Source organism: Oryzias latipes, chromosome 17 (genome assembly GCF_053564925.1).
Source record: "Oryzias latipes strain Hd-rR chromosome 17, Olatipes_Hd-rR_3.1".
In the NCBI taxonomy this organism is placed as follows: domain Eukaryota; kingdom Metazoa; phylum Chordata; class Actinopteri; order Beloniformes; family Adrianichthyidae; genus Oryzias; species Oryzias latipes.
This window is the reverse complement of record NC_136253.1, coordinates 22314465-22327914: the sequence shown is the minus strand read 5'-3', so window position 1 is coordinate 22327914 and position 13450 is coordinate 22314465. Positions and strand designations below refer to the sequence as shown.

The window sequence follows — 13450 nt, the reverse complement described above, 5'->3', positions numbered from 1 at the left end:
CATTTTCATTTAAATTTGTGACATTATGACACAGTAAAAAGTAGGGATGGGTATCGTTATGATTTTAACGGTACTAATACTCTTATTGATACTGCTTATTGATTTGGTATTTTAACGATACTCTTATCGATACTTTTTGAGGACGAAAAATAAATAAATAAATAAATTAGGAACATAAAGTATTTTATTTCCTCATTATGCAACAATATTTTTTTAACAAAACATTTTACTTTATACATTTTCCAACTTTAAAAGTAAAATACATAAAAAAATAAGAAAGAAGAAAAAAAATGAAAAATAAACAGCAATGTTTTGACATATTGCTGTCATGATGTAAATCTAAAACACATTAAATAAATGTTTGAGTTCATAAGATCATCCCAGAGAAAGTCTCTGCTCCAACTCCCACAGTGAAAACTGCGTCTAAATCTGACGCCAGTGTTTTCATCTCTCTGGTTTGAAACCAAAGCCCCTCCCCCACCTCTCTACCTGTTCACCTGTTCATATCCTCTGCAGTTGAGAGTTGTTTTCCCCCGCGCTCCTCAGTGTATTCTACACAAAGAGCGCAAAATACGGTCATCAAAGCAGCAGGTTGACACGATAGTCAGGGCGCTCCAGTGCAGATTTTATTAATTTTACGCGCACGCTGCGTGCTGTCTGAGCAGCGTGCGCACAAATAGCCAGACAGACCTCTCCTCCTCAGCGAGAATAGCGAAATTAATATATCTTGTGGGACACAAAAAAAAAAAGCAACTTCTCCAGTACAGATAGCAGAACAGTTGAGGTTGGATCTTAACGCTACTTCAGTCTTGAAGAATGTTGCCCCGGGGCTCGTTCAATACCGGGGCTCGGTACCCATCCCGAGTAAAAGGTAACAAAAAACAGTTTAAAAAGTGGATTTATGAAGTTTTGCAGACCTCCAACCTTTTACTTTTACACCACCAAGGGGGACTACTTTCAATCTCAAACTTTACAAAACAAACTAAATAGATAAATAAATAAAAGTTCCACAAATCCCATTCATTTATTATAACGACCACCTCGTTGAGTGTTACCCCTTACATAATATATAATCGTTGTAGGTTTAAGGCATTGTTTTGGATTAACTCTGTTAAGAACTACAAAGTTGTGTGTTGATGATGTCACAGCAGCAACGAGTGTGAGCTGCGTACGGGGACACCTTTGACCCCAATGTAGTGTCTCCTGTAAAGTGTGTGTAGGTATGTTGGTATTTATTACATTGTGGAGACAACAGTCTCATTAAACAGTCTTAGAATGGGGACCAGTTGTGCAGGTGTGTGTACCTGTAAATTAGAGCGTTTGTGTGTGGCATTTGAATGTTATTTGGTGTTCAATTGCTTTCATAATTTGCGCGTCAAAAATGACCCATAAGTCACTTTGTTTCCAAGGGATTTAAAGCATCTAAACATAAACAAAAAAAAAAAAATAATAATGATGGAGTGATCTAAGGAAAAGTCCTAAAATTTCAAGTTGGAAAAATTTGAAGGTATTTTTCTACAATTAATAAAAATAGCAGTGGGTCTTTTTTTTTTAACCCGCAAGACAACACAAGAGATGCCAAATTTTGACAAGGCACACACAGCTTCTCTTGGAGACATATGCATACAAAGTACCAGTCATATTTGCATGCACTGCAGGTTTGCACACATCTCACACACAACTCCATGTCTCTCCAAGAAACACACACATAAAAAGTAGATTTTTGAGAACTCAAAAAAGGAGAGCAGCACTGACTTGTCTCTTTGAAATACTTGCTTTTTTTATTCAAATTTACAAAAAGAAAAAGTACAACAGAAATAAATACACTCTGTTCAGCACGCAAATGGGAAAATGTGTCAACATCGTGCAGGAGCTATGTCATGAGGGGGGCGCAGAACCAATGGGGTCAACTTGAGCTTTTAAGGCCAATGGTCAAGCCCTTCATCTTGCACCCTAAAGCAAATGGTACACACATCAGATAATTGCTGAAAATTCTCTTACTGTCCTTATTTTATCTACCGAGGACTTGACAAATGGCTTAATGGGGAAACTGCTACTCATTGAAGCATCTATGGAGAACAGAGAAGGAGTTTGAGGAAAGCCGCAAAGAATGATGGTCTTTTGTTTCATCTAAAACAACTGATTTGACTAATCACGCTATTGATGTAGCCAATTTTCAGGCGCACGATGTGCGATAATCAGGTCTGTCAAGTGGTTTAGTCTGCACGGCACTCCGAAACTCTGAAATAAGACAAATCAAGGGAATCATCACTTTGATTTTGACCAATCAACCACAGCGCAGCTTTGAATCAACAAAGATGAGACACCTGGAGCCAATCAAGAAGAGGAAGGTCACTTGATAGTGTGCCGTGTTAGTTGCTTTTGAATTTGCTATCAAAGGAATGCCTATAAAATTTATGTATTGCTGCAACCAAAGGAAAAAAAAAACCCTGCTTGGGTTAATGTTTTTTTCTCTAGGGAGGCATGCTTTATGGATTAATTTTCTTTGTTACGGCTATAGGAACTTTGTCGACGTATCATTTCTATTGTATTTGATTACTATTTCTACTCACATATTATCAAAGGAAACATTTCTACAATGTCCAACTGAGCAAAGTACCTCTAAAGCCAAACATTTAAGATTACTTCAAGTATGTCAAATTTGTATTTAACCAAACAACTGTGATGGCTGTCTATTTGGTGATTCAAGTGATCCTAAAGTCATTTAGCAAATACAACCATCCAGAAGGACATCTACGTTAATATGCCAGGTACCCATGCGTTATCGAACAAAATCCCAACGTAAATGATTTTTTACGTTTTTTTTATTTAAAACCTTTTTTACAAAGGAGCTGTTGCCAGCAACACCTAAATAACAAATGCTCTTTGACATACCGTAAAACGTAGACCATCGTGAAACAACTGATTCTGGTGTGTAGAAAAGTGGTCTATATGTTGGCTTTGTACCTATAACAGTGCTAAGCCTCTTTTCACCACTTCAGAATCTGCTGAAATTATCCCAATTGTTTGAACAGTTGAAAAATTATGGTAGTCCAAAAGATATCAACTTAGCATTCAAATGCAGAATAGTCTGTAATTATTAGATTTGTCAACTGAAGCTTAGAAAACTGTAAAGCTATGTTCACACTAGGCAACGTGTGCTCAAGCAACGACTTTGAATGAAAAGTTTATGTAACCACACGTGTATGTGTTTTTAGGGCTTATGCATTCAAAGTTCTTGCATTCAAGCTTGACTACGACTGTTTTTGTGCTCTACAAACAAAACATAGCTACATTGAAAGCATGTTGAAAGCATGTCCTACACTCAGTTGGCTGGGTGTAGGACTGTCACGCTAGAAACCTGGATTAAATTCCTAGGGCGTGCAATGACCTAATAAATCTGGTGGGGGTCCTTTGGCAAGACCCTTCCTGCCGCTGCCTATCTGTGAATTGAAAATACAGAGTTGTGTCAGGAGGGGCATTCAGCATTCAAACTCTCTTACAAACCATCGGTGCGAATCGTAAACTGGAGAAACTGAAAGGCAAAAACAAATAAAAAAGCAAGTGTTGGAAAATTGATCATGGAGGGGAAAATTAACAATTCCGGTTTGTGTTCGGCTGGAATTCTATGACACCAAGTCTTTCAAATATCAGAATAGAGGTGTGAGAGAAAAAGTCTTCTCGCGAGAATTGCAACGCTTTGGGATTTCGGATGAAGCTTGTTCAAAATGTAGGTAGTGAACATGCACTATTGAGTAGTGACAGTCCAGTGTGAAAACCACGGGCTAAACACATGTTTAAGAATGAGCGTGCAAGAACGCATGTCACATGCCCAATGTGAACATAGCATAAAGCTAGGATTTGCTGTGAGATGGACTTTCTCTTAAGAATTGCGCTCCACTTTTAAATACTAACCAGTTCAGTTGCTCATTGGAGTGTGAATGTTACTCACACGAGTCATGACACACATGCTAAAAACAATGATCCACATTGTAGTAAACTAAAATAAGAAAGAAAGGTGTTTAAAATCCAACATGGTTTAAGACACTAGTCCTTAAGATCTATCACCCTTCTTGTTTTCCGGCTCTCACTCATCCCCTTGATCAGCCAATCAGAACCTTCAATCGGTCGATCCATCCCCAAAAAGCTTAAAAAGGTGCAGGCCGTTGATATTCTGTTGGTTGACCAAAATCAACTCCCAAAAGTTATGCACCCCCCCTCTCCACTGTCAACTATTGTGCAATTATTAGAAAATTGGTCCTAATTACCCTTCAGTCTGTGCAGTGACACAGCATGGAGAGGCTTGTTTCAGGTAAAGGGCGGTGCGGTCTGTGGGTTCGGTGAACAGCTTGTGGATTCAAAACTAAGTGACTGTCAAACTGGAGGAGAGCCATGAAGCTTGAATCCACTTGTAAATATCATTACAGTGACATTTCTGGCCAACCACAGACATTCCCATTAAGGGTTTGTTGCAAAAGTCCTGTCTGGACTCCCAAAGTGGTATTATTAAAAAAATACAAAGAAAGATTTTCCTTAGGAAAAAAAAAGCCTAATGCATTATTAATTTAGAATGTCAATTGCTCTGCCCGAAACACATGAAAGATGTCACTTCCCTTTAATGCACAGCTTATTAAATTCTCAAAAGAGGTAACTATCTATAAAACTTCCATGTCTCTCGGGCATGGCAAAGTCATTACATATTCCATTTGGATTTCTGTGGGTGTTTTGAAAGCCCGTGAGAGGAATTTTTCCCCCTCAAATTTTTTTTGTCACTTGGTTTCTTCACTGGGACCAACTCGCCCAAAGGTTTCCTGTGACTACTGTACTGTTTTGTACAACAAGCTTCTGCCAGAGGCCAAATGTATAATTAAATCCTTGGCTCGTCCAAATCAAGACAAGAGATGCAACATGATAAACTGCTGTACAGATGTCAGAAACACGGTGTTGTTTTCAGTTTGGCTCAGTCCATTTTCTAATCTACGGTACATAGAATGAGTCCCAACAATCCTCCATTTGGACATCTATGTTTTTTTGTTTTGTTTTATTATACTCTATTTAGCAATAATATTCAATGAAATTTACATTTGTAATGCTTTTACATACAGTCAGACATGTTTTCATTGACAAGTTATAAAACAAGAATAACTTCTGACATTTTACATTATCTTCTAGTATTTAACGACACACAGTAGAAAAGTGCATTCCGGCTGGAAAGTCCAGCTCATCTGCTTCTGATGACGACACAAAGCCTGTTGTGTGAAAATGCCCCCCACCCCGTTATCTCCCAAAGAGACACCTTAATATGGGCAGTTTAAGTGTCAAAGTGTGGAAACTGATTGCCATTTTAGTCATTTAGTTTTCCTCTTGTTTACAAAAAAATCATGCATACGTGTCATCAAGGTGCGTAATTGGAGACAATAATGGGTGATGTGGGAGAAATAAAAACGAAATTGAAAATAATAAAAAAAAAAAGAACAGCAGGTTCGCCATCAAAAGATTTAATTAACCTTAAAAGTTTGGCTTTAAGAATTTGCTGTAATACAATCAAAGCCTGAAGTGTTCATCAGTTCTTTTGTGTCTCTGTGTGTGCAGCTGTGTGTGAATTTCTGTAAACGTATTAACACTCAACTACGACAAAAAAAAAATAATAATAATAATAATGGAGGGGGATGGGAGATGCAGGAAGGGATCCTAAAGCTACGTTCACACCGGACTTTGCAACACGTTTTTCAAGCAGCCACTTCTAACAAAAAGCAGCCACTTCTAACGAAAAGTCCACTTCTAATGAAAAGACGCGCCTACGTGCGTTTTTCTGATTTCTCTGTTCATAGTTCTCATGTGGCTACGCAGGTTTTTAAGACAACCAAATGAAGTCAATTCAGTCGCCATTTTTCCGCGATATGTCCATCACCAAGCTGGAATTAGACGTCCTCAGTAAGCTGTGTTTGGTCTGAGTCAGTTTAAGTCTAAATTTCTAAGGCAACCACTATCTCCAATCAGTAGTGACCATGTTAGAAGGCCACACCCCTTCCACTAAAAGTGGGAGAATCTGTCAAACACTTTGAATGTTCGACATGAGGTCACTTACCTTTATTGAGGCATCTGATTGGTCAGTTTATAACTTGAATAACTTGTGCTACAGCATTATTGTTGTGTTATTAGCTGGATTTTTCCGATAGAAGTCTATGGGATTTCGGCTTTTGGGACCAGCGGGTACTACCTATTTGGAATGCGAGGGGGATGGGTTGCTCCGTTGAGTTCTATATATAGAGTCAAAGGGCTCTACGTACAAAACGTGCAGCCGTTGAAGGCGCTGAAAGTTAAACCAGTAAAACTTTGACCAATCAGGGCCTCGTATTTGGTAAGGAGATATGGATATCGTTCCTTTCGCATTTCGCACCTAGACTGTTCCAGCTGTAAGTACATGCAATAGTATCTGGTAGCGACAGTCCTGTGTGAACACAATATGCTAATCGCCCGTTGAGCGCGTTCTTAAGCGTGAGTCACATGCCCGGTGTGTACGTAGCCTAAATCATTTCAAATCTTTCACAATGTTAGATTTCCCGGTGGGCTTAAAGGAGGGCAAATCCTATGCAGGACTAGAATGATTCATTTTCATTTGGAATGAAGTAGCAAGCTGAATAATTCACTTTTCTGCGACTGTAGATGAAGCAAAAAGTAACAGTTTTCTGTACAATCGCCTCATTTGTGAGGCTGTTTCTGTCTTTATACATTCTTGCCATTCCTTAGTATATTAATGTCAACACACAGAACCTCGTCCTTCTTGACTTATTCTTAACCTCGCAGCTCACTTGGAGCTATTTTTTTGTCAAATCTTTAACTATCGCAATGTTTTTGTCTCGGTTTGAAACGTACACAAATGGGCACTGGCTGCTTGAACGTTGACATAAAGTTTAGGACATGGTGCATGCCAGCATCTTGTTTAACTGTTGTTTTTCATTCTATATGTGAGAGCTGAATTCAATTGAGTCTGGGATGTTTGGCTTGTTTTTTTCTTTGTTTGTTTTTTGTCCAATGCGTTTAACAAATTGTTGCTGCCCCCCGAGCCGAAGCAGCCCTCTGCATTGTCTCGGTATCTGTGCTCAACCATATCAGCGTTTCAACACTTATTGCTTTAAATTACATCAATCACTCCCTCTCCTGCCCTCGTATTCTCCATCCTCCCCTGGCTCATTTTTCTCTGTCTCTTTTTATTACTTTTCCTCTTCATCTTTCTCCCCTTTAACTTCTCTTCACATTATTCTAACTCTCGTTGCCTTTTCATCAGCTTCCTTTTTGCCTCCCCTCCTGCCCAACCTCCTTTGCCCCCTGTTTGTTTCATTTTTCCCCTTGCTCAGTTTTTCCCCTCATTTCTGGCCTGCTCTCCTCCTTCTTTCTTTCTTTCGTTCCATGGTCCTCTTTCCTCTCTGTTTCCTGTTTAGCCCCCTCTTCTCCTATCTCCTGATCTTCCTTTTCTTTTTCTCGCTCTTTAAAAAGCTGAGCTAGTTTCTGGAACTGAGGACCCCACTCCTCCAGTCCTGCCCCCCAATCCTCCTTCTCTCCTTCGCTTTCTAGAGAGCTGAGGGATCCCGCCCTGGATCCCGTCCCCTCCAGGCCGTAGATCTGGACAGAGTCATACGGTGGCTGTGAAGGGTCAAAGGTGACCTGGGCGAGACGTAGTCGTAGGAACTCGCCCACTCTAAGGGCGAGGGAGGGTGCCCCAGGGCCCGGGGGTCCTCTGGCTGCTTCCACTCCGGAAACCCAGCCGGGGCCGTAGCCCACAACCCCGCCGTAGACTCCTCGTGGCTGCCCCGGGAAAGGCAAAAGCTGAGGGCTCATATCCCTCCTGCCCAAAACATACCCTCCTATGCCGACTCGATCACGCCAGTCCCCAATAAAGCCAGCCGCGTCTGAATAGACGGAGGGATTCCCGGACAAAGATATTCCTCCACTCTCCCTGTCAGGCCTCGTCACTGCAAAGCTGCTCCCCATCTCCAGTCCTCCTCTACCCAAGGTGCCGGGGTACTCCCTTGGTCCAGTTTTCTCCTCTTGCAAAACAGTGGCATAGTTGCGTCCACTTAGAGATTGCTGTTGTCCGTCCTTGGAGGTCCTCCCATTCCCACCTCCGCCAGGCCTCCCGCCTCCTCCACCTTCAGCGGATTCCGGATCAGGCAAACCGGAGACTGAGCGTTTTGGAGACAGGCCAGAGCGAGAGGCCCTACGTCCCGCCAGCGGTAGAGTTGCTGAATCACAGACCCAGGCCCCCACACCATGACCCTGGCCAATCAAAGAGCCAGATCGAGTCATGACGAGGCTGTGTTCCCTGGGTAGCATCTCCGACTGCACCTGCAGGTGGGGAAGAGTAGATACAGTTTTGAGCCCAGGTTAAGAACATCAATTGGTTACAGATGCAAACAATTTGTAAAATTTCAATGAAAATTGGTTTAGAAAGTGTACAGATTTAGGCATCCATCATATTGCATCCCTATCGGAACATGTGGTCTAGTTCATACTAGACCACATGTTTCGCTTGCAACTGTCTGTGATAGCTGCAAAAAACTTCTGAGTGGCGTTTATGCTTTTCAAGCTTGATGATGTCTGGATTTCTCAGTGTTTCATTTAGGGATGGGAATCCAGAAACAGTTCTTGTTGAGATCCGGATCCTGCTATTTTAGTTACTCCAAATCGTTTGCCATTTTTCCAAACGATTCCCTTAAAAAGGTCTGGTCGGTATGAAAGACTTGCGACACATTGCAAAGCTTGCAAAGTCTGGCCACATTTCACCAAAAAAAAAGCATGTTTGGAGTTCGAAGTGTGACTGTTTGACGTTGTGGACAGGTGTCTTTTATATAGAGAACGTGTTAAAACAGGTGCCACTGACACAGGAAATGAGTGGAGGACAGAGGATCCTCTTACAGAAGAAGTTACAGGTCTGTTAGAGCCAGAAATCCTTCTTGTTTGTAGGTGACCAAAACCTTTCCATTAAATTAGATTCAATTTTCCACCATATTTTACAAATCAATTCTATAAAAATCAGACACTGAGATTTTCTGGATATTTTTTTTTAAATATTGTTTCTCATTGTTGAGACATATCTATGAGGAACATTACAGGACTCTCTCATCTTTTTAAGTGGGAAAACTTGCACATTTGGTGGCTGACTAAATTATTTTTTTGCTCCACTGTGTATATAAGTTTTTTTTCCACCAAAATGTCTTCCGAAGATGCTTACTTCTATATTAATAGGTTTGTGTTAAAGTAATGGCACAGACAAGTCAAGGTGTTAGATCAAGTTTTTTTTATTTTAGTCTTCAAAGCCTCAACACATCTAAAAAATACACTTTATAAACAAAAAGTTAAATTAGTAAAAATTTGCCACCTGTTCCATATCTTAGTCAAGTATAGCAAAATATATAGTTGCATTAGAAAGTAAACATTTAGTTAAATGTTGTGTTTTGATATTTTTTTGGAACTGAGTCAGAATAAAAAAAAAACATCTAACCCCTATTGCATTAAAATGCAGTAATGGCGTCCCTTATCGAAATCATGGGACGTGAAAACACCCAATTTTCTATCGAGTTAGCTCCGCCATCTCGTATTCTAATGGTTTAAAATTAATTTAGATTAAATGACAAAATATGCACTTGATTGTACACCAGGTGTACTGTTTCGATCGACAATGATGTCATCAGTTTGAGTCACGATTAGGACGATGTCCTTGCAACCCTAGTGACTACGAATTGCTATGAAGTATAAACGAGGCCTTATGCGCTATTAAAGCAGGAGGGGATGACAGTAAAAAACAAAAAAAAAAACATTATTCTTAAGAGACACACGTTAGAGAAGAAAGAGAGAGATTTAAAAAAAGGAATGATAGTGACTGAATACTAGAAAGAGCTAACAACTCACTGGAAAACGGAAAATGGAAGTGATAAAAGGATAGAAACATTAGGAATTAAATAAAAAAAAAAAAGCCCCAGTAAGACCTAATAAAAATGACCCCAATAAGAACATGAACAGTTTGCATAGATGAGTCAGTCACTCATCCCTAATTTCCTCCTAAATTGATCCAGCACATTTCTGCTGCGCAGAAAAGAAAAAACATAATCTCAAACTGCTGTAATTATCTAGTGTATTAGGTGGAAACCAAAATTATAATTCTTTTATATTTGCTTAATTACTTTGATACATATTATTTGCTTATCCAATTGAATAATTAAGTCATTCCTTCAGCTTTAATTATATTTCCAATGCTGCCATCTATAATTAATCAAGCAATTTATTCACCTTAATCCGGAATTCAAAGCCGCATCCTTCATTTTTGTTCCTCCAATTACATTTGACAAACTCACATTCTGAAGGACAGAAGTGTATTTGTGGATCATCAAATGCAAAAATGACATGACTTTCACAGTTTTCTTTTACTTTAAATTTGTTTTTGTAGGCTGATAAGTAAAGTTAAAACACAAAACCAACTTTTTTCCAAAAAGAAAACAAACAAAACAAGAAGCTCCATGTTGAAATTGTTGTGTTGGGATTAAAACAAATGATTCATCAACACCATCGGCTCCGGTATGATCCTTACCCAGTCCATGTCTTGACCGTTGGTACATCTTTCCTCACTACTCCCCTCTGTACAGTTACTGGCAGGACCTCCTCCTTTCTCCTGATAGTCGCCGGTCCTGGGCGTACCTCCATCTGACGTGCTCACCCCACTTAAGGTGGCCGTCCCGTCTCTGCTTCCGGCTCGACTCCCCGTTTGGCTTCCTTTGCTGAGGTCCATGGGAGCTATATACACAGCCCCTGACTCCATGGGCCCGACCGCGGCCCCCTGGTTCTGGATGACCAGGGATTGGTCCGGCTGACCTCCCGGAAACCGATAGGCCAACTCTGCCAAGCCCTGGTCGAAAGTTCCTCCCGGCGTGCGACGGAGGACGGGTAACGTTTGGCTGCTGTAGCAGAGACGACCATAGAGAGGCCCTCCTGTTCCTGAGAAGTTGTGATCCAGAGCCGCATTCTGAGCCCAGCTGTAGTTGCGGCTTTTGTCTTGAGCGTGCTGGTTGTATCGACTGGAAGACACAAGAGGAAACACGCATATCACTCGTCCATTTTGGAGTTTTTGTGACAAGTGGCCTCTGATAAAACAATTGCTTTGTTCCTATTTTTCTGCTGTTTTTTTCTCTATTTTTTACTGAAGACACTTTATTGCCACTTTTAGAACTCTACACATAACTGCTCAACTTTGATCCTCACAATTGTACACCTTGCCTTCTCTCAACATGTCGCTGCCCAGCTGCTTTTGGCAGGAACAGACTGAAAAACCACGACAGAAGTAGCTAAACTAAGTACTTTTTAAGATTTTATTTGGCAAACCTAGAATTGGTTTTGTTCCACAGTTTCCCTTGGTTTTGTTCCAGACTATTCAGCAATTCCTTAAACTTACACTGCTTCCCAGAATAAAAATTTATTTCAGTGAAGCAATTCTCTAATAATTCATTTCCACTCCAGATTATGAACAAGAGAACACATTCCTTCTTGTTTTGAATGCATAAAAGATTTGTAGGCTTTTTTCTCCAAACAGAAAATATGTCACTTGAATATTTTCTTATTATTATCCAGTATACAATTTTAATGCATGACTGTCAACCTAATTTAAGTTAATTATTTAGAGAGCTTTAGGGCTTTTATATTGAGATTTGCATTATTATTTTAAAAAAAAGCTATACATTAGAGAAAGTTGGCAGTAGAGGCAATTGTCCAAAGATGGGATTTGGCGTTTTTTCTTCCATTAACACATCTTTATTTAAAAAAGTAGAGTGCAGTAAGAGCCAACACATAGTTATATTTTTTATGAATGTTTAAGTGGCTGTAAGAGGGAAACTTTAGGAATCGACGTGTCTGTGCCATTGCATTAACTAAAAGGTAAAAGGGAAACAAAAACAAAGGTAGCACTGTTGCAGGGATGTTGCACCAGATTGCATGAGATTTAAATGAGTTTTCCTGCTTTTGCATGGAATAGAAGGGTAAAAAGCAATTTTGGAAAAAGCTGGAGACAGCCTTTGTACTTGTTTATGACCTTTCCATATGGCTTTCATGAATCCTGAAGCTAATTATTAGTCCAAAGGTAATTACATTGTTTCCCAGGAACATCAAAGTGCGCGCAAACAAGCCTCTGATGTGGAAGAGCATAAATGAACTTGAACAAAATGAACACAACAAAGTGGTCTCCAAGGAATGCCACGCTTGATAGCCGTCTGTTTAAGCATTTTGAGGGGTGACTGAGGATGACCTGGGACTCGAGGCTCAATCAGTTACTCAAGCGGATCACTTAAGTGCTGGACTGTGATAAAAGCGTTCCCTTCTAAAGGGGGGGAAATGTGTTTCCCTCCTGCCTTCCTTTCAGCGTGTAATACAAGTCTTGCTGCTGGTTTGATGTAATTAAACATCCACCAGCACGTGTAAGCGAACCCCTCCCACACACCCGTCTGGTCTACTTACATATTCCTGCTGTCGAGCGTGCGATAGCCACGGGAGCGTGAGCTGTGGGGAGCGTTCTGGAGCGCGGCAATGTCAAAAGCGGCCGTGTCAGCCTCTCCTCCTCCCTCGTCGTCGTAGGTTATGATGTTCTCGCGCACGTCGTCCTCCTCCAGCGGCGACAGGGAGTCGCGCTTCTGACGTCGCAGCGACAGTGACAGCGCGCTCACCGCTACCGGCGGGCATAGAGGAGAAAGAAGCGGGAGGAAAGGGATGAGTGGGGAAGGAGTCACAAGGGGAAATAAGTGGACGGAGGTGGAGGTGGCAAAGTGAAAAGACAGAGAGGTGAGACGCAAAGAGCTCAGTCATCAGCTGACTCCATGCCTCCCTTCTTTAATTGACTGGAAGCTCCGACTGGACAAATGGAGGCCACACTGGGAATGCTGGACTTCCAATGTCACAGCAGGGTGCCTGGTTTGACCCCAGCATGGTGATAATGAGCAAATCTGAGGAAGACACCTTTGGTTAAAGTCATCCAGGAAAATATGGCAGCTTTTTTTATTTTTAGCTCAGCTCTAATTTACAAGAACTTTTAATTAGCTTAGTAACCAAGGTAATGTTTGTACTACAGATACTAGATGGGTGACATTTTTTAGCAAGAAATGTTTGAGTTTAGCTCAAATGTGTCTTCTGGCAAGGTCAGCGGCAACAAACTCCAAGCGATCATCTGTGCACTTTTCATCACAGCGTAATATTAACTAATTTAATATGCCGTTTTGCAAAAAGATTCAAATGCTAAATTGCATTATGTGGAGCTGCTGAGAAGGCTCGGGCACGCGGCCAGCACCAGTTTTATTTTCATTCAGTCAGCCTCTCAGACTGTTGATGGGGCCGGATTGTTGTCATGCAGGAGGAGACGTCCAGTTCAATCAAAATGGAAGCGCAGCGTGAAGGTGATCTTACAGTAGATACCGCA

At 40.9% G+C, this 13450-nt stretch overlaps 1 protein-coding gene across 3 annotated transcripts in view; it reads right to left on the bottom strand.

Moving 5' to 3' along the window:
• Positions 1-1755: 1755 nt before the first annotated feature.
• Positions 1756-13450, bottom strand: part of cdh24b (cadherin 24, type 2b) — a 255290-nt gene continuing 243595 nt past the window's right edge. For all 3 annotated transcript variants that reach the window (XM_078935508.1, XM_011486562.4, XM_020710942.3), the window contains 3 exons: positions 12499-12706; positions 10586-11069; positions 1756-8346 (listed from right to left, as the gene is read on the bottom strand). In XM_078935508.1, the coding sequence (XP_078791634.1) occupies positions 7339-8346; positions 10586-11069; positions 12499-12706 (1700 nt within the window). In that variant the 3' untranslated portion in view covers positions 1756-7338. The remainder of the gene's footprint in view (positions 8347-10585; positions 11070-12498; positions 12707-13450) is intronic.